The 27,913-nt window shown below is 39.5% G+C and overlaps 2 protein-coding genes across 4 annotated transcripts in view; one reads left to right on the top strand and one right to left on the bottom strand.

Annotated features, from left to right (window-relative positions):
• Window positions 1-27,913, bottom strand: part of SHPRH (SNF2 histone linker PHD RING helicase) — a 1,098,091-nt gene that overhangs the window by 762,243 nt on the left and 307,935 nt on the right. The window lies entirely within an intron of this gene.
• The window catches only part of ADGB (androglobin), a 217,489-nt gene that overhangs the window by 134,798 nt on the left and 54,778 nt on the right, over window positions 1-27,913 (top strand). For all 3 annotated transcript variants that reach the window (XM_050949423.1, XM_050949422.1, XM_050949424.1), the window contains 6 exons: window positions 1,920-2,054; window positions 6,527-6,620; window positions 7,361-7,495; window positions 11,187-11,340; window positions 20,491-20,678; window positions 23,012-23,196. In XM_050949423.1, coding sequence (XP_050805380.1) covers window positions 1,920-2,054; window positions 6,527-6,620; window positions 7,361-7,495; window positions 11,187-11,340; window positions 20,491-20,678; window positions 23,012-23,196 — 891 coding nt within the window. The remainder of the gene's footprint in view (window positions 1-1,919; window positions 2,055-6,526; window positions 6,621-7,360; window positions 7,496-11,186; window positions 11,341-20,490; window positions 20,679-23,011; window positions 23,197-27,913) is intronic.

Genomic DNA, 27,913 nt, shown 5'->3' with positions numbered 1-27,913 from the left:
CCTTCTTATTTAAAAGATAAGTTTAACTGAAGTTCTAATGTTTTTAGAGCTTACACAGGCAGAGACTTCCATATTCTCAACACACAGGCAAAAACTACCCACACATCGCTGTCCTGCAAACCCACTGTATAATCAAGAACCTTGTCCTGTTCTTAAAGGGACAGCTAGCATTAACAAAAGTACAAATAAGATAATCAGCATTAACACAATGTTCCAATTTAATTCTGGACACAGTGTTTGCAATATAAAATCATTTCCATAATTACAGTTACTTCAGGCTACTCATACTAATTTAAGAGGAGACACTATAGATTTATTGAGTGAGTTAACTGAGGCCTTACACTCAACTCAGTGGCATTGACTGGCTGTGTTACCTCTGCTGTCCCAATGCACTGCTCAGGCTTCTCTGCCGTGGCACCAAATGGGTACAGTAAAGGGGAGGGTATTGAGTTGAAAATGATAAAACAACAATGAGAAGAAGAGGAACAGCTTAGAGGGTGTAGCAATAAAATTTAGGTTTTTTGGCAGTAGCCTGTAAAATTGCTACAGATTCAGGGCTAGAGACCATGTTCCTGCTCCTCCTACAACCTGCCAGCTCAGCCTACCAAAAATTATATATAAAAGGAAGGTTGCGAAGTCGAGTATTCAAACTTTAGGAAATACCAGAAAAAATATAATCTTTGCAATCTTAACTCTGTCCTCTTTTGCATGTGAATTATGATATAGTCTTTAATTACTTAATCCTATACTCTTCCCCCTGCCCCTCATTTGGGTGGTAAGCAGGGTTTGAGCCGGGACTTTTAGGTCTTTTGCATAGATCTTGAGATAACAAAACCTGCTGGTAGTAGAAGTATACTGTTATCCTCTCTTTTGATGAGCCTCTGGCGGGGGCAGCAGGAACACCACAGCAGTTTGCCTGTGGGTTACACAACTATTTATGAGACCCAGCATTTCACAGCAGTATCAGAATTCACCCGTTGACTGTGGAAGGTGAATGTGGTCTAGGGGCTAAAGTAGTAGTTGCAGACAGAATAGAGAGGCAGATATTCATTTTGAAAGGCAGTGTACCTGAATGGATAAGACAAGTTTCTGTCATTTAGAGACCTGTCTGAAGTGGGCTTGTACTTTATTTGTTAGAGTGGTCTGCTTCCTGAGATAAGTATATGAAACCTTGGACAGTAATAAGGGCTGTGATATATTAACAGTATTCAGTAGAAGAGGGGAGACCAGAACCCATGGTCTCCTGACTTTAAACCTAGGTCATTATTCCCTAAGCCAAATGGTGTTTGGCAGGAGAATCTTTCATTCTCTCCAGTTATGCCTGAGATTTTACCTGATCTGCAGGCAAGTGTGACTGGCTTCCCAAGTATGAGAGTGAAACACAACACTCAGATCAGTAACAGAATTCTTTGTGGGGAAAGGTTTTTTGTTATGGAGGTGAAAATTGTGCCTCTTGTTTCAGGGTGTCTGTGGAATCTGACATCACTCCATCAGTTTCTATTTGGCTAATATTTTGTAGGTCATTTTCCAGCTAGAACAAGAGACTTAAATTAAATTCTGTGACAGAAGTTGACTCCCACTAAGGAGAAATACCAGCTTACCAAATCACTGTGAGCTAGACAAGTTTGACCCCTGATATTAGCATAGTAGTTGCATGACAACATCATGTAATTACATAATAAATATATGTCCCCATGTGGTATATCTTGATAACAGTGCTTTAACTTACATTAGTTCTTATATAGTAAAATTTATAACAGGATGATGGGATAGCATAAATGGAAGCTTTGTGAGCAAATCAAGGCATTTCTGGAATATAGCTCACATAGTTGTTTAACTCTCAGTCAAGCAGTTGTAGTGATTGTAGCCTTCACGTCACACCCTGTTTATAGTACTGTTCATTGTCCTTTTTCTTTCAGAGGTGATAGAGCTAAATATTCCTGTTGCTTGGCAGAACAGAACTCCAACTTCTGAAGAAGAAGCTGCAGTGCTTAAGCTGCAAAGCAATTGGAGAGGGACCCATATTAGGCAATTGATAAATGGCAGAAAACCAGGTAGGCCTGTTAAATCTTATTTTAAGTGTTTAGTGTTTCACCATATTATTTTATCTGTGCTACCCTCTTACTAGTTATCTGAAAATTTGATAACATTTTTTACTGGGAGTGCAGTGAAATATTATAGATGAAATGAATATGGTTGATTAAATTGAACTTACTGCTTGACACAGAGCCCGGTGTGACACTCGGGATATGTCTACGCTGCAATTGGAGATGCAGTTGCAGCTCATGTAAGCATAGCTGAACTACCTTTAATCTAGCTAGAGCAGCTAAAAATAGCAATGAAGATGCAGTGGCACAGCCCATAGCATAGGCTATACAAGTCTGCCCAGAACTCTGGTACATGCTTGCATTGCTAACCCATGTCAGGATACAGGCTGCTACATCTTCACTGCTGCTTTAGCTGCACTAGCTATATTATAACTAGTGCAGGTGTGCCTACCTGAGCTGTAGCTACACCACTGACTGCAGTGTAGACATATGTCATAAACAGATAGCTAAGGGTTAATGTCTCTTTCACCTAGAAAGGAGTAACCTGAAACACCTGACCAGAGGACCAATCAGGAAACAAGACTTTTTCAAATCTGGGTGGAGGGAAGTTTGTGTCTGAGTTCTTTGTTCTTGTCTTCTGCCTGTACTCTCTCGGCTATGAGAGGATTTTTCTGCCTCCTGCTTTTCTAATCTTCTGTTTCCAAGTTGTAAGTACAAAGATAGGAAGACCATAGGTTTGTTTTTTTGTATTTACATGTGTGTAGTTGCTGGAATGTGTTAAATTGTATTCTTTGTGGATAAGACTGTTTATTCATGTTTCTTTTAAGCAATTGACCCTGTATTTGTCACCTTAATACAGAGAGACCATTTTTATGTATTTTTCTTTCTTTTTACATAAAGCTTTCTCTTTAAGACCTGTTGGAGTTTTTCTTTAGTGGGAACTCCAGGGAATTGAGTCTGCAGCTCACCAGGGAATTGGTGGGAGGAAGAAGTCAGGGGGATATCTGTGTGTGTTAGATTTACTAGCCTGACTTTGCATTCCCTCTGGGTGAGGGGGGAAGAGAGATTAGCTCTCGGTACTTCTGTTTTCCAGGACTGGAAATAGAGAGGGTGGAATCCCTCTGTTTAGATTCACGGAGCTTGCTTCTGTGTATCTCTCCAGGAACCCAGGGAGGGAACACCTGGAAGGGAGAAGGGGGGGAAATGGTTTATTCCCCTTTGTTATACGACTCAAGGAATTTGGGTCTTGGGGTCCCCAGGGAAGGTTGCTGGGGGAACCAGAGTGCCCCAAAACACTCTAATTTTTTGGGTGGTGGCAGCTTTACCAGGTCCAAGCTGGTAACTAAGCTTGGAGGTTTTCATGCTAACACCCATATTTTGGACGCTAACGTCCAAATCTGGGAATATGTTATGACAACATACCCTTAGTCACATCAGTGATGCTAGATATTCACCATGGACCTGACTTAAAGCTCATTAAGTCCGTGGAAAGACTGCCGTTGATTTCAGTGGGCTTCGGATAAGGGCCTGTGTAAACGTAGTTTTGGTTAGCTCAAAATATTGTGATGGGTTTAGTTTGTGGAAAGTGGAATATAATTGAGTTATATATAATATATAAAATCAGTTTCCTCAGAATAAAACTATATTAAGCCACACAATGAAACTGCTCACTTAAAAATACTATTTCTTTAAACAAATGTAATGCATTTCTGAGACGTATTCCCACAGATCTCTACAAATAAAAAAGAGCTCAACATAGTTAACAGTTTATCATTCTTACATAAAGGCTTATGTATGTTTTACTAAAAATATTTGAATATTTTGATGCCCACTTGTGATCAAACATACAGTAGCATTTTCAAGAGAATATGTATGAACAGCTGGCATGAGTGAATCATAAAGAGATAAAGCATGAAGAGTTCTTTTTAGGTTTGCCAATTACATATTGTATATCCACATTTTGTTTTGTGTGTTTTGTTTTTTTAAATGTAGATAGTGAAGAAGATTAACAGTCTGAGTTTAGGTCAGTGATGAATCTAAATGTCAGTGGCAAGATATTTCATGCATCTTATTCTGGCTGGGAAAGAGACTTTGATAAGAATAGTATGAGCAGATTGGGAGGTGGGAGAGAGACCTTGAGTAAATCATTGTATATCACTGAGAAATATGTAGACAACTCTAATATAAAAATTGATGATGATAAAAATTACAAATAAATGTATGACAAAACAGTTTTTCATCATTCGTACCCAAAAAACTGCTTAGTCACAGACAGATCTACATCAGAGACTTGGGAGGGAATGTCAGCAGAAAGTCCTAGAATGTATCAGTGTAATGGATCTTCCAAATCCTAAAGATGATGATGATAAATTTGCATATCTACATCTGATGTTAATGAGTTACCGTCACAATAACCTTGTAAAGAAGGTAGTTGTTGTTAACCGCATTTTACAAATGAGGAAATAGAGGTACAGAGATTAGTCCAAGAGCGTGTACAAAAATATAAAAATATATTTAATGCTTTAGTTATATTGAATCTTCTTAATCTTTTCCTAATATATCACATGTGATGGAGACATATGCCATGAATATTGTTCCAATATGTATTTCCTATGAAACAGTCCTGCAAATTAAATAAAATAGTGCAAGCCTCAAATGACACAGTGCAATTTTTTCTTGCAAATATTATAGAGCTGATGATTCAGTTAAGTCCTAACTTTCTTCTGAAGCAGGTGAGCACTGAACTTTCAGATGCTTCTGGCATTTCCTTTCCTGTAGTGGCCCATTCATATAAGAAGTTTTTGTGTTGCTGTTGGGTGGTTTCAGAGAGGGCTTTGTGCCATCACATTCTATCTGTTCTCCTATCGATACACTTCATCGGACTGAAGAACCATGGTGATCTTTTCAGCCGGCGCAGGAAAAAGGGTGCGCAGGGTGCCAAGGCAACAGTTGTCATATGATTACAATTTTCTGACAGCTCGTGAGTGCCTTGGCACAGAAAACTGCCCTGTGAGAGACACATGCTTCCTGGGTACCACCTCCTTCACTAATACACCATCCCTTTCGGGTTGACTCTTCCTTTTGAATGATTGCCAGTGCTACCCTTATGGAAGCTTTTTCTCTCTATGCATTGTGCATTCTATGCCTGGGTCAGTCTTGTCTTTGGCCAGGCACCCTCTCTCTCCTTCAGATCTCTCCTTTAAAATCCACCTCTCCAAGCAATCCCTCATACATTCTTCTTCTCATCCATAATCCCAACACTCTCCCGTGCCTGAACGATTATCCCTAGTCTTGTTTTATTTAGGCTCTTTGCCCCAAATAATTTAGTGCCTACCTTATTTATTTTTGGCAAGCACCATATAAATTAACAGTGCTTCAGTCTATATTCATCATTCTGTTCTTCTGGAGATTTAGCTTTCCATGCGTCAGTTGCCAAGTGGGTTTTTCCTAACTCTTTTCGTTTGTTTGTCTCTACCTCTTCTTTCTCAGTTGTTACTCCTATCCACTGTCAAGTATCAGGGAGTAGCTATGTTAATCTGTATCCACAAAAACAACAAGGAGTCCGATGACACTTTAAAGACTAACAGATTTATTTGGGCATAAGCTTTCGTGAGTAAAAAAACCTCACTTCTTCAGATGCATGGAGTGAAAGTTACAGATGCAGGCATTATATAATGACACATGAAGAGAAGGGAGTACCTCACAGGTGGAGAATCAGTGTTGACAGGGCCAATTCGTTCAGGATGGATATAGTCAACTCCCAATAATAGATGAGAAGGTGTCAAGTCCAGAAGAGGCAAAGCTGCTTATGTAATGAGCCAGCCAGCTCATTACAAAAGCAGCTTTGCCTCTCCTGGAATTGACACCTCCTCATCTATTATTGGGAGTGGACTACATCCACTTGTACTGGACTGATCTCCACTTGTGAGGTACTCCCTTCTCTTCATGTGTCATTATATATGGGGATGTATACTCAGGGCCGGCTCCAGGGGTTTTGCTGCCCCAAGCAGCCCAAAAAAAAAACAACGATCGCGATCTGCGGCAATTCAGCGGGAGGTCCTTCACTCCAAGCAGGAGCGAGGGACCCTCCGCCGAATTGCCGCCAAATACCTTAAAGTGCCGGCCCCGCTCCAGAGTTGCCGCCCCAAGCACCTGCTTGGTAAGCTGGTGCCTGAAGCTGGGCCTGTGTATACTTCAGTAAAAGGGACTGATCACATCATTCTTCACTATAGCAGGAGGGCTGATCAGCATGTGACAAGGAGAATGGTACAGGAGATGGTAGAGGAGATGGTACTGCGTTAAAGGAGAAATTAGTTTCCAAAAGTGCAAGAATTCTGTAAAATTTAAAATTAGAACATAACTCGATTCAGAACATGACTGATTTGCCCCAATAATTTTTTTCTTTTTTTTTTAAATAAGAACAATGATAAAGTTAAATATTTTGTGATTTTTTTTCTAACACAATTTGTTATTTTCAGGCACTAAGGAGAATGCTAATGTCAAAGAAACCCTGCAAAAACTGTGGACTTTGATTGAATCAAATATTGAACAGTGTGGTGTAACTCTACTGAGGTATTATATAATAAATGAATTTTTTTGTATTGCAGTCTGTTCCACGGAATTCTTTGTATAACCATACAGCCAATGTTTTATCAGAATAAATGTGATGAATGCATGACTTATTTTGAAATTTTGAAAATGTTGTTTAAACATACAAAGCATTTGAGATTTTCAAAGACACATTTGAAATGTAGGATCTTTGGGTTTGCTTTCAAGTGCTTCTTGTTCAAAGAAGTGTTTTAAAGGTAAAATAAAAGCTTTTAATCTTCAAATGGGGCCTCAGAAGAAAAACTACAAGATGGCAGCATGATGGGAGGGAAAGGAAACTACACTGGATGATTAGAAATTGTAAAGAAGTTTTGCAAAAGCAATGAAATGTTGGGTTGCTACTTGCAATTGGTCTTTGGCTTCATGCCGCTCAGGAGATATGCCAGAATCACAATATGAACACAGATGTGACAACCATCCCCTATTGGTCATTAGGAGAGACTGTACCCAGGACTTCTAGCTTCATAGCACAGGACTTTATCACTTCAGGTAAAGGAATATCATAATTAACTGTTAGCAGTAGTAGATTATTATCGTTTCATATGGACCAGCCAGTAGGGAAGGACATATAACACACACTGTACCAATGGGTCACATATACCCTGGTGTTCTTCCTTACATGTAGAAGTTGAAGTCAAGATCTAGGTCTTCTCCTTATTAAGTTTAAGCATTCATCTCTTTTATTTTTGTTTGTTGTTTTTCAGAGAAATGTTTAAAAGCAACTGTCAGTCTATCAAAAAATACCCCTGCTATGAGGATGAATGGGCTAAAACAACTTTTGCTGATTATGCTGTAACATATTTTGATCAGCCACCAAATTTTTGGTTTGTGGTTTTTAGGTGAGTTTCAAATATTCTTATGTGGAAATAATTTATTATGGAGAAGCAGTAGCCACTACACATTCAAAGTTTCAGCCAGCTTTCTATATAAAACCCTATTTCACCTCACCCAAAACTCTGTTTTGGAAAATTGGATGGGCATGAAATTGCCAAAGTTAGTCTGAAGCCAATGGAGAATGTCTGTGGAAGTTTGAAAACAATTCATTTTAACTGGTTTTGAATTACAGGTAAAAAAATACACTGACTTGGATATCTCAGTTTTTGGATGTCCAACTTGAGGCACCATAAAGGGGCCTAATTTTCAGATGGCAAGTGCTCAGCGATTTTGGGAAAATCACACCTTTCAAGGTGTCAAAAGTTGGGTATCCAAAATCACTAATCAGTTATTTGAAAATTCCAGGAGAGGCAAAGCTGCTTTTGTATTTGGCCACATTAATTAAATGAATTCAGATTTTTTTTATATAAAATGATTATTTTGATAGTAGAAGGAACGTTAATTTCAAACTTCTGTGAAAGTACAAGCAATAGAGAGTAAAAATCAACTATGACATTGGGTTTTAAAAATAACCTTTTAAACTTTAAGTCTAGAATTAGAATTTACAAAAAAGATATCAATGTTACATCATCTTTGTCTTCCCCTTTCCTCTGCTAGCTGGGCAACGCTCACTCCATATCCACTCTGTCCTCTCGTATACAGTCAGTCCACCGTTTTTTGGCTGTTTTTGATCTTTGCACACAAACTCTAGTGACAGATGCCTCTCTAATATGATTCTCTTCATCCATCCTTCATACATGCTGTCACAGGATGGTCCCCTAAGTCTTTTCTTACCTTAAGTACAGACCCCACCCACTTCAGATCTCCTTCACCACCAGCTAGTCCAGCAGGCCACCACCACTAATGCTATTTACATTTTACAACTCCCAGCCAGCTCCCCCACTTGCTTTTGGGGAAGGGAGCAGTACTAGCAGGAGCCAGCTCTGCCTTTCTTCAGGGTCTTAGCTCCTCCATCCAGGGCTTCCTTCCTCTCAATTTATCTGCTCCCAGCTGTTTGGGGTTACGTCCTCCTCTAGTTAACCCCTCAGCTATAGCTCCACTTGTTAATTGATCCTGTAATTAGGTCCCAATTAACCTATATTGGTGGGGATTTGAATGACAGGATACTGACTTAGCTCCTGACTCTGCACCTCTGTTACACATGCCCATATCATCTCATCTCAGCCTCCTCTCTTGCATTTTCTGTCTGATACCGCAGACCTTGGTCTCACATCTGATGACATTCTGCATTTGGTCCAGTAATGCCACCTCTTCACTGCCCTAAGACTTTTCATTTCAATGGTGTCAAGTCTTCTCAACTGCTTCTCTTTGGTTGCCAATGTCTCTGATCCATATAGAAGAGTGGTCTTATCGTGGTTTCATACAGTTGTCCCTGAAGTAGTCTAGACATCTGTTTATCATAGATCACTCCACTTATCTTGCACCAGATCTTCCACTCAGCAGCCTTGCCTGGTGTTCTTTGTGGATTTTTCCATTTGCTGCTAACCAGCCCCCACAGTTTTTCAGTGTATAAACCTGATTTAGGTACTGGCCCTCAATACTGATATTCATCTGTCTTGGTTCCATGCAAGTCTCGCATGATTTCAGTTTTTTCTTTACTCATTTTGAGGCCATAATTTCTTATTTCCACGTTCCAGGCATCAATCACCTAGACCAGATCTTCCTCCCTGTTGGCCATTAGCACAGTTATCCTCTGCATAGATCACCTTTGTATCACCTTCCATTTGTATTTGCCTACTTATAAAGTCCATCAAAATTATGAATAGTAATGGAATAAACACTGATCCCTGGTGGAGTCCAACCTTCACCTCAAACCGCCCCCACTGCACTGAAAGGCATCTAACTTTTTATCATGGAGCTATGTGACTAGGTGTACCAGGCCCTGAGGTCCCCTGCTGGAGGCCTCACAGCCCTTCCACATCCCACCCCAGGAAAGAGGAGCAGAGGTTAGTCCTCCAGGCTGCCTTGAGTGACTGCGGGGAAGCAGCCAATCCGAGAGAGGTTGTAGGGAGCAGCCAATCAGAGTCCAGCGAGCTCATATAAGAAGGAGCTGCTGGACCACTGAGCAGGATCAATTGCTGGCAGAGACCAGGGGAGTAAGAAAAATGCTCCTGGCTGGCTGCAGGAACTCAAGAAAGACTTCAGCCTTGGGGTAAGGGTGAGGGTGAAGGTGAAGGTGGGGAAGTGGCCCAGGGAGCGGTAGCAGCAGCAGCAACAGAGTAAATAGTTAAAGGGAAGCAGCAAGTGGCTGCTACTTTATAGGGTCTCTGGGTTGGGACCTGGCGTTGTGGGCAGTCCTGGGTCTGCCACTGAGGAAGTGCCTTAAGCCCTGAGTGACTCAGCTGAAGAGCTGGGGCAATAGGCGAAGAGTCTCCAGGGAGGAAGCCCTGGGGTACTGCTTCATACCTTATGGGGCAATTTAAAAAAGCCCAGGGAGGGCTGCAGGAAGAGACCAACCAAGGGTACTGTGATAGGCCTTGTTGGACTTGTATCTCAGAAGGGGTTGGTTTTGTTCACATATGAACTGTGTGTGACTCAGCTGGAGGGTGGTAGCCAGTGGGAGGCACCGCAAGCAGCACAAAACTGAATAAACAGCAGGCGCATGCACATATTTGATACAGGGCGCTCATGAGAAGCAAGTGGACCCCAGAACAAACCATCATACAGACCTGTCACCATCTGGTCAAGTGCTTCTGGTACTCCATAGGAATGTAGCAGAGGCACCAGTAGTCATCTAGATACTAGGTACTTTGTCAAATGCTTTCTCCAAATTGATGAAAGTCTAACCATGCTTGATATTTCCTTCTAGCTTCTTTTCGACCAACTGTCTAGTGGTGAACATCTGTAATCCCTTTCCTTTTCGAAAACCCAACAGCTCCTTTCCTAAAACAGGCTCCACTATTCAATGAATGCAACTATCTCTGTTTCTCTCAAACAGTTTCATGCAGTGGGACAGCAGCTCGGTACTTTGAACAGTTGTGTGTGTCACTTTTGGGTTTGCATATTGGTATCACTATGGGTTTTCTACATTCTCTTGGGATTATCTTCTCTTTCCAAACTGTGTGCAGGTCTCATGTGAGCCAGTATACACCAATCAACCTATATTACAAGATCCATATTACATAAGGAGCATATAATAATGAGCATATTTTGCACCACATTGTGATAAGTAAGCTACAACACATGTAAGCATGTGTGTCTATATTAGTTACTCACACTTTTGGGGGGTCCAGTGCTTTCAGTCACTTAAGTTCAAGTATCTACTATGACTGACTATTTGAATTGTATTTTTTACAATTAAACTTTTAAATTATTTTTAGATTTTTTCCCCCCCGAAGTGAAATTGCAATTAAAAAGCTTTTTAAACAAATAATGTTTGTAAACCTATGCAATTAGTTTATATTCAGATTTTTAAAGATTGCAACGCCTGCAGCTAGTTGTTGTTGATGGCTTTGTGTGGGGTATTGGTTAGGACAAAACTAAACAACATCTAGCATTTCTAATTTTGATCAGCTGGAATGTACACAAACACACACACACAATTATTATTATATTGCAGGATCCACTTTAGTGGCGAAAAGCAGTTTCAAATTGAAAACATTTTTCAAAGAAGATGTTACCTCTCTTTTACTGTAGGGAAACATTTCATGTGACAGAAGATATGCTTGTAGTGCCAAAGATGTACACAACCATCCCTACCTGTATGCTCCATGTTGTAGATAATGACACACTGGAAGAAATGCCACGCATCTTTCTCAGAGTAGCCCCTCATGTTTATACCAAGAATAAGGTAAGTCCAAACATCTGGGGAGTACAACATCACTATAGAAATAATAATGATGGTTATATATATATATATAGGCCAAGCTCCTCTGACTTCACAGGACTTGCACATATCTCAAAAGCACACACAATTTTAATTTATCTGATTGGTCCAGAAGAGAGGCTGCCACAGCTGCAGTTCGATTCCAAGTCTCTGCCACCTCAGAAAGTACATTTCCTCAAAGTTTGCTGTTATCTCCAAAAGAGGTTCAGTCTCCCAGTTTCCCTAGCTAAAGTATTGCTGCATTTAACCCTGACACCATAGTGGTAATTGCTAATCCTGTTGCTCTATTGGACCTAGTATGGAGGAGCAGGAACAAACCCATGAATGTAGCACGAATAGTCTTTCATATGTGGGAGACGGGTACGCCAGCCAACTACTATGATGCTGGAAATGATGGGGCTAATATCAAGGCATGTGCATTTTCACATGTAGTATTTGGTTACTATGACTCCAATGCTGACTGCTAGTTACTGTTTTAGACGTGGTTCCACAAAAGTGCCTGCATTACTTCAGAAACAGTAATGTTTTGAATTTAACTCTCTTAAAAATTAGCTTTCAAGGGTAAATTTTCAAAAATTGAAACCTAACATGTATCTGCAAAACTTACACAATACCCAAACAGGTAATTGCAGATGTAAATGATGTATTTGAGCACACAATTTGAATAATTGTGTGTGCAAATTGTTGATTGTGCAGATAATGGGTAGGAAGATGGCAAGCACAGACTACTTTTTTTTTTTCAAAATTAGCTCATTCAGCAGGTAATTTGTCTTTTATTCCCTCATTCCACCCTTTAGTCTGTTCCTTCCACTATTGTGTGAGATGTCTTAGACAAGGAATGTATTTGCATTGGTTTGTATAGCACCTAGCAGAGTGGGGCCCAATCCTTTTCTGAGCCTCTAGGTGCAGCTGTAATACAAATATTAATAACTTTTGTTTGCTGGCATAGCTTTCAGGAACAGTACACCCACTACTGTTTGAAAATCTAACCTTTAATCTGAGTCACTGTTTATTAATGTTTTGGTTTTGACTAATGTAAACATTGCGACTTCACTCAGTCTTCAACATCAAAATAGCAATGAAGTCTCATAACTCATTCCTTAAAAAATTATAGCTTGATTGTAATCAAGTATTTGTAGAAATGCACATTGTAAGATGAATTGTACAATATTGTAATGCTTAAATATATTATTTAAATTAGCAAATTGATTTTTGGGATGGAGTCAGGGCAAGTGTTCCTTTTTAAGTTCTGGATAAAATCGCATAAAAATAAACTCAAATGTTTGTAGGAATCAGTGTTTTATAGTTCTTCGAGTAGTGACCCTATGTGCTTTTGATTGGAGATTTCTCATAGCAGTGTCCATTCGACCCATCCATGCGTGTTACTCCACCTTATGTTCCATGCCATTGCTATATAGTACTGTCTGGGCTAACAATCCTCAGTTCCTTCTCTGCCACCCCAGCTTGAGATGGAGCCTTAACTAGCTGTCCGGCTTGAGTTTTTTACCTCATCTGTGCTTTTCTGTAGATAGTGTATATAGTAGTTATATATTCATTTCTTTTTTACAAAAATATTTTTAAAAATTAAGTAAAATGTGTGTGTATATATATATATATATATATATATATATATAAACATCTTTTAGGTAGTTGATCCCCAGGGGAGTGATTTTTCTCCCTTTCCAAGGGTATGCCCAGGTCTCCCAGAATTGATCACTGCCTGTCCTGGTACAGGCAATCCTGGTAAGTGATGGACACACCTGTTGCATCCATTGCCTTGGTGAATCACTCCTTCCCCAAAAATGAAACTTCTGACTGGCAGTAAAATCTAAAGTCAAAAAGAACAGGGAGATAAAACTTTGATTCCTTATGATGGAGAGCTCACTGTGTCTATCCTCTGACCCAGGCCAGGAGCACCCCTTTTTAGCATGCCTCCTTTACCCTGCCAGTCAATGAAGCACTCCTGAACCCAGCAAAGGTCATCTGGTAGCCTCAATTCCTGCAAAAGAGCAGATAAAAAAATATTACACTCCCTTTAAGGAGTCAGAATTTTTATTTTCTCACCCATCTCCTAACTCCTTTGTGGGCGAAGCGGTTAACGAATGTGGAAGGCATCACCACGCTAAATCTATGCCCTATGATAAAAATCTTAAATGTCTTGACCTCCTTGGCAGAAAATCTTATTACTTTACAGTTTAGAATCATCAATGATCAGGCCTTAATGGCAAAGTATAACCATATAAACCATACTAAGCTAAACTCCTTTATTGAACACCTGTCAGCAGAACACAGAGAGCAGTTCCAGGCAGTTGTTATAGAAGGTCAGCTCCTTGCCAGGACATCTCTGTAGGCTTCTCTTGATGCTGCCGATACTGCCACTCATTCAGTTTACACAGCAGTAGTTATGAGTAAGGCTACGTTTTAGTCACGAGTATTTTTAGTAAAAGTCATGGACAGGTAACAGGCAGTAAACAAAAATTCACAGCCCATGACCTGTCCATGACTTTAACTAAAATCAGTGAATAAAACTTGGGGGCGGCTGCCCAGGGCCCCCGCAACTTCCATTGGCTGTGGTTTCTGGGTGGAGGGAATGTGCAGAGCTACCTGGCCATGCCTCCACCTAGCAGCTGAGTGAGACGAATGTCACCACTTCCGGGGAGTGCTGCCCAGAGCTCACCTCACCCTGTCCCGTGCCCCAACCCCTCTCCCTCCCTGACCCTGCTGCTGCTAGGGAAGAGCATGGGGGCCTGAGAGTGCCCCAGCAGCGTCCGGTACACCTGGCACAGGGACTGCCTGAGTTGCCTCTCAGCCAGTTTGACCGGCCACTGCAGAAGTCACAGAGGTCACAGAAAGTCATGGAATCCATGACTTCCGTGACAAACTCGCAGCCTTAGTTATGAGGAGGTCCTCCTGGCTTTAGCTTTCTGGATTCCCAGAGAAGGTCCAGAATACGGTACAAGACCTTCCTTTGACAGTACTAAGTTGTTCTCTGGCAACACAGATGAATCTCTACACACATTAAAAGAAATAATCCCATTCACCTCCCCATCTGTCACCCTAAACCTCACTGGGATAAGGGGGAAGCATTGCTCCACATGCTTGCTGTCCGGAGAGCCCTGGTCTTCTACCTAGATAGGCCTAAACGCATCAGGAAAACTTGCAGATAGTTTGTCTCAGTCACAGACAAATCAAAAGGAGCTGCTCTCTCTAAACAGAGGATCTCTAGGTGGATAACTGACTATATTAGTAATTGCTACCAACCTCATAATCTCAAAGTACCCACTGGCATATGAGGCCACTCAATGAGATCTATTTCCACCACTACAGGCTTTAAGAACATTCCTGTCATTGAAACATGTAAAGCTGCAACTCAGGCTTCTATGCATACACTTGCTGAACACTGTGCAATAATTCATGATTCTGCTTTTGCTACTATGTTCAGCTCAGCTGTACTTCCTTCCACACTGGACTTGACTCCAAGCCCCCTCCTCCGTAAAGGGGAACTGCTCAGTATCACCTAGAGTGAAGCATCCATATGGATACTACCCAAAGAAGAAGAAATGGTTACTTAGCCTGTGCAGTAACTGCAGTTCTTTGAGATGTGTGTTCCTATGGGTGCTCCGCACTCCTTCCCCTCAGAGTTTCCTGTCATGGGGCTTTGTGGTACAGAAGGAATTGAGGATGGTTAGCCCATGCAGTACTGTATAGAAATAGCACCGAGCACAAGGCAGAGTAACACACATGCACAGGCCAACTGGATGCTGCCATGAGAAATTTCCAATTGAAAGATCCAGAGGCGCAAATGCACCCCGAAGGGAGCGCCTATGGGGACACTACTCAGAGAAGAACTGCAGTTACTGCACTGGGTGAGTAACCATTTCTTATTTCATTTTTAGTAATAGCTAATAATTCTAGACATGCTAGTACTGTGTATTTCACTAAACTCTCACATTGTTTTAATACTACTGCAGCCTATTTAAGGTTGTTTTAAGATGACACTGTCTTTTCAATCTGTCTTACTGAAACTTTTTTCTGTTAATGAAAACATATATTGTGTAAGTAAGAAATTCTGTGTTTTACCAATGCTGATAATGTGATATCTTTAATGAACAATTTTTCACTTAAACTTCTTTTTAATAGCATAGGAGACAAAACACTAAGGCTAGAATCCTAGTATTACTCCAGAATTGTGTGTTGTCTGTATTTTATTCACTTGAACTTTGCTTTCACATAATGAAACTCTCAATAAAAATACTATTTTAAATTAGACAGCTAGCGGTATTTTAATTGGCTTCATAATCATATATAGATCATTAAAATTCCAGTGGACCAGCAAACAATATAGAAAAGCCACAATAGTATTGGTGTGACATCATGCAGTTATTTTAACATAAATATACTATCCAATGCTATTATTAAGTTAACAGACTTTAAATACGAACAGACATTACACCTCCTTTCTAATAGTTTGTTATAAAAAAAAATAACAATGTAACACAGCTAGTGAGAAATATCTAAATTCCTAAATGTCAGTATTAATGCAAACCAGATTCTTTTCTTGATATAACCCTACCAATTAAGTTTTATGCTGCCAAAACTATGACTCAGCAACTCTCGACAAAGGTTAAAATATCCACAGATGATATTATTCTGCTGCAAAGCTAGTTCTGGAAAAAATTAAAGTTAATTTCAAAATGATTAACACTGAGGATAAAATCTGCAGAGTAGCAATAGTGTCTGTCTCTCTTCTGCAGACTTTACTGTGTAGATAGACACTTTAGCTATACAACTCTCCCCCGATATAACACAACCCGATATAAGACGAATTTGGATATAACGCGGTAAAGCAGCGCTCCGAGGGGCGGGGCTGCACACTCTGGCGGATCAAAACAAGTTCGATATAATGCGGTTTCACCTATAACACGGTAAGATTTTTTGGCTCCTGAGGACAGCGTTATATCGAGGTAGAGGTGTATCCTTGGCTGTATTTGGAAGCATACCATTTTAATCTAAACTCTTTCCCAGTATAATCCTATCTTCCGCTACCAAGAAGATATCACATTATTTCTTTATTTTTTTTATTGTTCACAAGGTTTTTATGAGTGGATGGAATAATGAGATAGAATAAGGAACAAAATACTGCTGAATCTTCAACTGGAGTCCAAAGATTCTATTTTTTTAATCATTTGTAAGTGTTCTAAAATTGTTGGTCCAATCAAGCAAATGATTTTTGACCAAATTTTCTGCATTATTTATTATGTTCAATAAATAAGAAAGGCTTTGGGATCTGATCTTAAATACATATGCATCTGAATACCTATAATCATTTAGACCCTGAGTCATGGTAATACCTAAATGAGTGCTTAAATCTGTTCCTGTTGAGGAAAGCTCTTAAATGTGTGCTTAAATCCTGTTAAGGTCAATGAGACTGAAGCATGTATTTAAGTGCTTACCTAAATAGAGATGTTTTCCTGAATCCTGGCTTTGGCCTTGAGTAGTCTGTATTGTCCAATTGATTACAAGTGGGTAAAGTTACTCATAGGTATGACTTTGCAAAATGGTGTCACTGTATTATAAATTGTCTTTTTTTCGTTGCTTTTTGAGCTCTCATTTTAAACACTTACTAATCCTGATAATAGAACACAACACAAGACCAAAACAGATAAATCTGAAGCCAAAAGATAGGTGATTGGGAGCTGTGCTGTATTTCTTATTTAAAACTTGGTTGACTGATTTTATTTGAATCTGAAGTTCTGAAGTAGAAAGAGCATGAAAAGTAAACCTCTTGTTCAATTTTTCAAAAACTGAAATGTGAAAAACTAAAATGTGTATTTGTTGCTCAATGCACCATGTACTAGTATTTGTTACTTTCCAAATTTATAAAATTGACTTACATATAGCTTTATAATTTGGTATTCATACACTGATTATAGTGCAATTCTATAGTATTTATGATTAAGGGCTTGATCCCAAAGTCCACTTTTACAATGGGAGTATTTCTGTTGACTTCAGTGGACTTTGGTTAAGGCCCAAAAAGAAGAGGAAGACAAATTGTAGCGTGAATATGATTGAATATAGGCTAATTAAGATATTCTGTGTTTGTAAAGGCAAGCATTGATATATCATATTGATTGCACTGCAATTTGCCAGTGAGTGAGTGATTCAAAATCTTAAATGCTTTTTATCAATTCTGACACACAATTCAATCAAAGCCAAAATCTTTTTTTCTGAAATCTGGTGAATAGGATAAAATTTGCAGGCTAGCCTTTCTCAATAATTCTTAATACAAAACCATGCATAATATTGTTTTCCCTCTGGTATTTTTATTGAGTGTTTCATTATACAAAATTCTGTTTTTGGTATCATTTTCCAAACATAGCATTGGAAATAGGGATGTGACAAATCTTCAGTTCATATTTGATTTATGTACAAATACAGCTATGCTATCCCAGGTCCCAACTCATCACTGGCTTCCTGTCCCAGTGTAGGGACCCTCAACTCTCTTTTTTGCACTTCTTACCACAGAAAATTCTTTACCTATTCTTTCCTGTTTATCTGTCTCCCCACCTGATCTGAGACCCTTTCCCCAACCATACCATTTGCTCCCAGCCACCACTATCAATATACATATGCAGTGAATAGAAAAGCCAGTTATTGTGTATTTAGCCACATCATCCAGAAAACATGAATCCAGCACACCCCTCCCCACCTCTGTTGAGTGGAACTAACTTGTACCAATCTGTTGTCCACACTAGGGGCTACTGGATATGGAGAGGCATGAAATATAAACCCCAACAACCCTCTCTCTATTTTTAATGGGCCAGGTATTTTTGCTGTTGCTGAACAAAAAATGAATAAACAGTAGTACACTTATTAAAAAAAATGCAAATAAGTCAGGCTTTAATAAGTTCTTTGAGGTCCAGTAACAACGGAGCATGGGGGATCTGACCAATGGGCAGCAGGGAGTGATAGGATACATCCCCTTGGGAAAAGTGCACCTTGTATCACTCTCTAGCAGTTCTCTCTGGCTGACTGGAGGAGCAGTATTGTCCTCCAAGGCAAGTAGCATCCAGCTGCACTCACCGAAGGCAAGGTCATCACAACATGGGGACTTTGGGAAGTGGAATTGAATTCATTTAGGGTGGTAATTTCAAAAGTGCACAGCATTGGCCTAAACTCTACTCTATTAAAGCCAATGCTAAAACTCCCATTGACTTCAATGGAAGCAGATTAGGTAAACAGCTGGATGCTTTTGAAAAATCACACACCTTCAAAGCAGTCATAGATGTTTAAGTAGTGGAGAAACTGGTTCTATCCCTCTGAAACAGTCTATCTCTGAAGTGATCTAAGTCTTCTGAGCTAGTTCCTGCTAAAGTGCAACCCCAATTATCCAAACAACTCAGGAGACCCCAAAAAATTATGGAAAATTGAGGACCCGGGATATACATACACAGAAGGGAGGGAGAGCTTTCAAAGCAGGAGGGAGAGAAACACAGAAATAAAGAAAGATTAAAAAAAGAAAATAGGGTGGGAATGGTGTGGGAAAGAAGGAACCAAAGGGTTTATGCATTTTTTAGATGTTAGTTTCAGTAGTCACAGTCATTTTTGTACCTGTTTCTTTTCATTTAAATTATTCATATTTGAAAGAAAATGTCAGTATAATAATAACTTGAGGATGCTGCCATAATCCACAGCGTTGCCAATTTAAATGGAACAGAAGAAAGCTTTTCTGTTCTATGGAAGTATATTTTTATTATTTAACATTTATATTGCGTTAGCACCCAAGTCCCCTGTTAAGATAATGGTGCTGGGCATTGTACAGCCACATTATAAGAAGTTGTTCCTTCCCTAAATTCTTAACGATTTAGCAAAAAATCCTATTTTTATGTCAGTGGAAGATGATTTCCTTTCCTCTGCATTGTTCAGTCTAGACCACAGAAATCTGTACCTCTACAGTCAGTGTTATATAACATTTTAGAACTAGCTATAACCCTTCTCTCTTCTGCTTTCACTACCCCCTTCCTCACCCACTTCCTACCTCAAATCCTCCATTCTCTCTATATTTCATCAGGGATATATCCATTCCACCCTCCTTCACTAGTTCTCATCCAAGCTTTACAACTTATGCTGTGAAACAGTCCTTTGCCTTTCATGGTACATTTTTTCAATTTTACCTATATTAGGTAACACCAGAGTTCTGAGTTCTGGTCAGTGTGAAGTTACTCTAAAAATATTTTATAGGAATTTTACATTATCTTATACACTGATGTCAATATGTCCTTTTTTATGGTAATAGCGTCATTTGATGTCAGTATTATCTTCAAACAAGGTAAACCTAAAGCATAACTTCTGGGGAATGGCGTTGAAAATACAGCTCACTGACATTTCCCTGCCTCTGCCTTATGGGATTTGGGGCAGGAGGAGGGAACCAAAAAGCATCACTGAAGTTTGTTTGTTGTCTCGTTCATAATTCAGAATGAAAGTTCTCAGCTTGTGAAATAACCTTTGGTTCTTCCTCTAGTGTATCTACTTCCATTTATAATAGATGTTGGGGTGGAGGGAGAGAACAGAGGCATATTTTAGAGAAAGAAAATGAACTCTATTTGCAATCATTGCTATTGCTATTGAATTAATATGGATGGCACTCAGATACTGCAGCAGTATAAAACCCTAAGATAAAGAAATAAGTGGCAGTTCATCAGACACAAGTAAAATGCACAATAAGAGAACAAAATCAGAATAATCATGGGGAGAGTCAGGGCTGGCTCTAGGCATCAGCATTCCAAGCATGTGCCTGGGGCGGCAAAAACCCTGGAGCCAGCCCTGGGGAGAGTTATCATAAGTATTATGAACATGCTGCAATAATGTTTAAGATTTGATCAATATTTTCCAAATTGGATTTTGCATGACTTGCCATTTAAAATTTTACCAAATATAAACAATGTTACCAAGGGATTCACTATGAGCTCCTTAAGCTAAGTAGGATCATAAGAGAGCGATAGTACTCCACATTAGCAGTGTTTGCCCTCTGTGGGTACACGGTATTCGTTGTAAGTGCATCATTTTTAGTGATGTTCATTTCTAATGAACAGTGACATGTTTTCTGTTTTTCAGAAAGGATACACATTCATGGCTGAAGCACATACTGGTGACTTACCTGTAGCAGCTGGGAAATGGAGACTACGTCTCATTGGTTCGCATAGTCCACTCCCCATTCTCTCTCGTGACGTTGTAAACAATTTCTATTCCACTAAGGAAATTAAAGACTTTTATATACCCAATGACAAGCACATTGTATTCAGGTAAATTTTGGAAGGAGAACAATTTAAATGTCACTTTTTATATGAACACTACTCATGGGGGAAATGATATTATTTTTGGAAGAAAAATGCTTTCAAGCAAAGAGGAAAGATATTCTTGAATTTTACAGGCAGTTATGTTTATTCGATATGAAAGTCAGATTTGAACATTTCCCCAGAGTAGGGTTTAATTTTCTAAAATATTGCCACTAGTTAGTGCAGATGTGGGGTGTGGTGCCATGGTAAAGAAATATTACATTTAACTCATTCCTTTAAAATAATAATAATCTATTTTGTACTTCAGTACCATGGATCTCAGAAAATGATATAAACTTTAATAATTTAAACTTCATAATCCCTCTCTGAGATAGTTTCCCCATTTGCAAAATGTACATTACAATGCTAACCTAAGGCACAGAACTGGTTGGCTCCAGTCAGTGAGAAAGATGGGAACAGAATCAGGGGTCCTTACACTGGGTCCCCTGCTCTAACTGCCAGACACATTCCCATCCTATAATATTGGAAGGCAAGTTTCATTTGATTGCAAATTATACACATTTGATTAGAGCATGCATATTCTTTTAGGACAGAATATTTCATATCAACATAAGCAATTATTTGGTTTTGTAGTATTTTTTCAATGGACTAAAATGATTTTGGGCCAGATCCTGAGCTGGCATAAATAGCCATGGTTCATTGACCTCAAAGGAGCTATGCCAATTTACCCCAGCTGATTAACTGGTTCTTGGTTCAGATCTGTGAGCAGATCCCTGTTCAAACTTGTAAATACAGCAGTATTTAACAGTGTAAAAAAAAAAAAAACCTTCTAGTATTATATAACCCTCTGTTATTGTATACATGTTTCGGTTTTTAAATGTGGAAGTGAAAGCTCTATTAAAGCAGATTTGGACTAGTCACATGCCTAAAAGATAAGCACACACATAGACTTTGTAGGATCAGGGTCTAACTTTTATACATGGGTCTCGATCGAGCAGTATTACAACTTTTCACACCACAGTCTGAAATCAGTGGGATTACTCATGGAGTAAAGGTAACATAAGCAGTCCCAACAGAAATAAAGATAATTAAATTCCAGAAAAACTTGAAATGGAAATATAATAAATACTCTAATTCAGGGTTCGGCAACCTTTCAGAAGTGGTGTGCCAAGTCTTCATTTATTCACTTTAATTTAAGGTTTTGCGTGCCAGTAATACATCTTAATGTTTTTAGAAGGTCTCTTTCTATAAATCTATAATATATAACTAAACTATTGTTGTATGTAAAGTAAATAAGGTTTTTTAAATGTTTAAGAAGCTTCACTTAAAATTAAATTAAAATGCAGAGCACCCCGGACTGGTGACCAGGACTCAGGCAATCTGAGTGCCACTGAAAATCAGCTCGTGTGCCGCCTTTGGCACATGTGCCATAGGTTGCCTACCCCTGCTCTAAATTCTTGTTAACGGTGCCATGCCTTGGGCAGTTTTCCCTTTTTCTCTTGTCTGTGCTCCTTCAAAAAAATTTAAATTTTTAAAATATGTTCACATGCTTATATGTCTGAATGTTCTTTACCTATCACTAGTGCATATCGATAGTTGCTGACTTTTTTTTTAAATGTACATTATCCTGTCTTTTTACTTTGTTTCCTTTGGTAAACCTAAGAATTTTGAACCTGGGAAAGATGGGGGAAGGGTTTCATACTGAAAGTTGTGATACAACTTTAGCTAATTCATGGTAGTTTGAACAACAAAAGTCTTGTTTTAGTTGCATCTGATGACTTTCAAGTCAAGGCTTAGTGTCTTGGGCTCCGGTTCAGGACACAATTTAAGCTAAAGCCCATAGAATATCAGGGTTTGGAAGGGACCTCAAGAGGTCATCTAGTCCAACCACTTGCTCAAAGCAGGACCAATCTCCAGACAGATTTTTACCTCAGTTCCCTAAATGGCTCACAACCCTGGGTTTCGCAGGCCAATGCTCAACCCACTGAGCTATTCCCTCCCCCGAAAATATAAATATTGAGATATACCTATCTCATAGAGCTGGAAGGGGTCTTCAAGGGTCACTGAGTCTAGTCCCCTGCCTTCACAGCAGGACCAAATACTGCCCCTGATAGATTTTGCCCTAGATCCTTAAATGGTCCCCTCAAGAATTGAACTCACAACCCTGGGTTTAGCAGGCTAATGCTCAAACCACTGAGCTACCCCTCCCCCAAATTATATAAGTATGTGGTTTAGTGCTTTTTTGAATGAAGATGCTTTTCTTAATTGGGTTTTAGACATTCTAATAATGAAAAATCTGGTTTAGTTGCTTATGTTGTTGGAATTTTTCTCCTCTTTAGGTATGCAGTAAAAGTCACAGCATCACATATTGCTACAGTGCAGGTACAAACCTCTAAATCAGATGTGTTCATTAAATTGCAAGTCCTGGATAGTGAGGAGGAAATTGTGAGCACTGTTGGAAAGGGCCATGCTGTCATCCCTGCATTTAATTTCTTGTGTACTGAAAGGCCTTTAAGTTCTCAGTGTAAGTATTTTATTTTGCATTTCAAGAGGAATATTCATTCTAATAATGGCTTTAAATAATTAATAACCTTTAAAACACACACAGGAACTATGATTTTTTTCCCAGTTTTTCCTTGAATTATGTAATTTTCCTCATTTCATTGTAATTTTCCTCATTTCATTGTGAATTTCAGCTCTCTTCTACACTCTGCTCTGACATGAGGACCAGAAATGCTTAGTGGCCCCAGGGAGAGTTGGAAGTGAGGTTGGTTGCATAGTTGCCTAGCATTACTATTTGCCTGTGACTTTTGCCTAAGCTTTCTGACTCATCTATGAGTAATTTGGATTTATGCCATAATTAATGCAGATCCTTAGTTCTAAGATTTTTATGTGGACACGTTTCCCTTGTCAGAGGGAACTGAGATATATTCTCTTCTCAAATCTTGTTCTTACCATTTGATCTTCAGAGATTAAAACATAAGCACTCTTTTGTTTGTTAGTCTAGAAAATACCTCTTGACAAGCATTATTTTTTATCCCTGGCTCTTCCTCCCCTGCAACCTTCATCATGGGAATAGAGGATTCTGAAGGAACTACTAATAGTACCAGATTTATAGAGGGCATAAATAGCCATGAGAATATTGGCAGCTCATTATAATGCCAACAGAAATATTGATAAAAAGTTATCTTAGAGGGAACATTCCAATTTATACAGAATTTCCTTTGGGACTAAATTTAATTATCAGTTACTATACATACATACACTCTCTCTCTCTCTCTCTCTCTCTCTCTCTCTCTCCTCTTTTTATCTGAATAATTTTGTCTCAGACTGAGAAATTTATAATGTTTGCTTAGCTTGTTTTCTTTCCTATTAATTTTATTATCACCAGCCATATCTAGTTTAGTAGACCTTTTCATTTTTTCTACAACAGCTTTTAAATATTAGAAGTCAAAAACTGAACCTAGATTTGTGTCAGCTCTTGCAAATTTAGCATCTAGCTTTCTTCCTGAACTAGTAGATTGACATTTGATTCTTAAGTGCTGTTTAATTTTATTGTTATGGAGCAATGATTGTGATTAAAATAATATCAGGTATGTATTTGTATTTCAGACACTTTTATTACTGTGCTAAGGTAATTTCAATTCAGATGAAATATACCATACCTATTAAATTCTTAATATATCTAACAATCTGTAAAGGGTTTATATCAATGTGCTTTCCAATCTCAGTTTAGTCTTCACTTGTTTTCCTGTTATCCGTGTGTTTTCTAACCACATTGTTTGCAATTTGCTTACAAGATCTAGATACGGGGCTGAAGTTTACAGAAACATATACAGATATTTCTGTGTAATCTCATTCTGTGTAGGGTTTACTCCCCTACATGTTTTCTTCAAATATATGCAATAATACAGCAATGATTAATTCAAAGCAAACAGCTAACTCAACTACTACACTTACACATAGCACTATGCATCAATGTTGAAATTTTAACAGAAGTAAACCTTTATATACCAATAATCCTCTTGCAATCAGTCAGTTTCTACCTCTCTATCAGTATATTAGCAGCTTAAGGCAAAGACAAATCATTCAACTACTGGTGTTTTTTCTGTAAGATTATTCTTTGGTAATGATCAAAATGGTGTCTCTTCATGCATTCGTCTCCAGTAGTTTTGCACAGATGGTTCTGTAATGAAATGCATGATTTTTTTCGTAACTTTAATTTATCTTTTATAAATTACCAATACTACATAAGAAAAATATCTAATTTAATCAGAACAAATGTAGACATTTCTGATTACTGTATGCATTACACTTCAGTATCCTCAAAAAGAAGGCTACTAAGATTCAGCAAAAATACATTGTAATCACAAATTTTATTTCCCCCTTAAACTAATGTCACTGATTTTAATGGGTGCTGTGGAAAATGTAGAGTTAATCTGTAACAATTTTATGATTACATGACCTCGCTATTAAAATAGTCAGTGTAGAGCTATGTGGGTTGTTTGACTGTGGGAATGTATTGATTGATTTAGTTAATTAGTGGGCAGTTGGAAAAACAAGTAGGAAGGCCACACAATAGCTTGGATAAAGAACAGCTCTGCAAACACTTGAAAGACAATACCAAGCTATCAGCTGAGATGTGACTTCTAGGCTCCAACAAAGTTATATGGTTACTCGGCCAAGGCCATGAGCCTAGAGATCAAAAGGCTCCGTTAAAATGTCCCTTTTTGAAGAAAGGGAGGGAGAGTGGGTTGTCAGCAGCTGCTTGAGGGGAGATGCTGACAGAGAGCTACCAACAAAGGGAAAGTCTGCAGCAGGACTGTCTGTCCCTCCTGGCCTAGAGGTGGGGGTACCTAGTCTCACAAATAAGGGCAACTGCACCTGTGTTCCCCCTCCATGGTCCACCAATGGCACCCATTCTTAGGCTTCTGGCTCTTCAACCATCATCTCTCTTGGAGAGAGACATGCATCCCCTAATCTCCACAAAGGTATTTCCAGGCTGCACAGTTCCCTGCCTACCCTGTAAATTCCCCAGCATGTCAGACTTTGCCTTCCTTCCTCACAGGCTAGAAAAAGCGCAGTTGTCAACAGTTAAGTTACCACTAAAAGCATTACAGAGAAACATAAAAAACAATAAAAGAACCTACATGCATGCTAATCAGCTTACCAGCAATCACCCAGCTCCAAGAAGGGCGATGGCAGATGAACAGTCTTTCAGACACCACCAAGGGGTTTCTCTGTGGTCACAATTTCATGACAGCTGTTAGCTCAAAACAAGCACACTCATGAAAAGGTTAGTCCCTCCCCCTTTTTTTTTTGTACAACCAAGTCTTTGATCTGGGAACAGGCAATTCTTCTTTGAATGATTGTACATGTCCATTCCCCTGTAGATGGTTGTGCACACCAGTGCATAAGTGTGGGAGAGTTACCCATCAGCCCACGCACCCAAGCCTCCTCTGCTGTTTGGCACATATCACTCAGGTATAAAGGGCTGAGTTGCCCCTTGCCTCTCTCAGTTCCTTCCTACTGACCAGGAAGGTTGTTGGAGGTCCCTGCCTTGGCTTCTTTTCTTGGTATCTGTAAAAGTACCTGTGTGTAATTAGACAGTTTTAAAAAAAAATCTTAACTGTTTTTGTAGTTTTGTGTGGTACCAGCATCAGTTTGGGTGCTGTCACCTGCACTGGAGATATGCTGCACTCTCTGGGTTTCAAGCCCTGCCACTGTTGTAGCAAAGCTATACATAATAGTGACCCTCACCCCAGCTGCCACAAGTGCTTCAGAGAGGCTCATGTAAGCAGTAAGTGTGGCATTGCTAAGGGCTTTAAGCCCAGTTCAGACAGATTAAAATATCTGCTGATGGAACTGGCACTGCAGCTTCCATCTGAGCCCTCTACCTTGGTCCAAGTACTGGGTGCCAAGCACCTCAGTGTCAGTCAGTATCACACCTCCAGAGCTACTGGTTGTGACGTTCCCCTCTGGTGTTATCTGAACCAGTGATCTATTAGGCTTCTCCAATCCTTAACTCTGGGAACCAGCCTTACCCTGCTCTGCTGTGAGAACCCCCACTCCTGGGCTGTTCACGCACAGCCTCTGGCATGTAAGCTGCTTCCAGCTACTTGCAAGCTAATGACACTAGCCAATATCTCCGGTCCCAGACTCAACCCTAGGAACCTCCATCTTGCAGTGTCCACTTATGCCCACTGGATGCTGCAAGCTTATATAAGTTGGTCAATTTAATAAAGAAATTGATATGTACCAGGCTTGTTATCCCAAGGGGAGCCTCTGACACACTTCAAACCAAACACACTGCTTCAGGTAGAATAAACATACAGATTTATTAACTATAAAGATAGATTTTAAGTGATTATAAGTCAAAGCATAACAAGTCAGAGCGGTTACCAAAATAAAATAAAATATAGGCACGCAGTCTAAACTCTCAACCTTATTAGACTGGGCAGCAACTAGATGAAGCAGTTTTTCTCACCCCACTGGATATTGCAGTCCTTAATATACAGGTTTGTTCCTTAAACCTGGGCCAAGCTCCTGTGTTGAAGTCTTGTCTTTTACTCAGTGTCTTGGTTGCTTGCAGCATAGGTGGGGGAAGAGAAGGGCCCCCGTATGTGTCTACTCTGCCTGTTTTATACTCTCAGTCCATGTGCTTGTAGAACACAAGTCCAGGCATGTCTGGGGTGCATTGCTGAGTCTCTCCAAGCAAGGCTGAGCAGTTCTCCTGATGTGGCCTCCTGCAGAGAAGTCATCTCATTGTAGCTTCCTTGCTGGACAATGGCTGTTGATAGGTTGATACCCCACCCGAGTGCTGGTTACTTTCTTTGCCGTTGCCTCTGGGGAGCTAATATCTGGCTGATTCCCAAACTTACAGCATGTTTTACAATTCTCATAACTTCATATGCATTAATGATATACATATATGGATAGAGGAATGACTTTTAGCAGATCATGACCTGTCCCCGATACCTTATAAGGCATGCTTTATATGTAAGATCATGATTATATGAAAATGAGGAATATGGGGGTTACAGTACACTCCCCCAAGCCCTCTACCTCGGTCCAAGTACTGGGTACCAAGCACCTCCATGTCAGTGAGTATCACACACCTCCAGCACTACTGGTCTTCTTTTTTGCATATGCGAAACATGCCTTAGATGGCACATGACCTGGAATCATCACTGAATTTGGTTAGCTGGTTGAATCATTAGCTTCCCCAGCCTGAGCGAGGT

This window comes from Gopherus flavomarginatus, chromosome 4 (assembly GCF_025201925.1).
Source record: "Gopherus flavomarginatus isolate rGopFla2 chromosome 4, rGopFla2.mat.asm, whole genome shotgun sequence".
Lineage (NCBI taxonomy): Eukaryota > Metazoa > Chordata > Testudines > Testudinidae > Gopherus > Gopherus flavomarginatus.
Note: the sequence above shows the minus strand (reverse complement) of the source record. Positions and strands in the feature narration are given on the sequence as shown.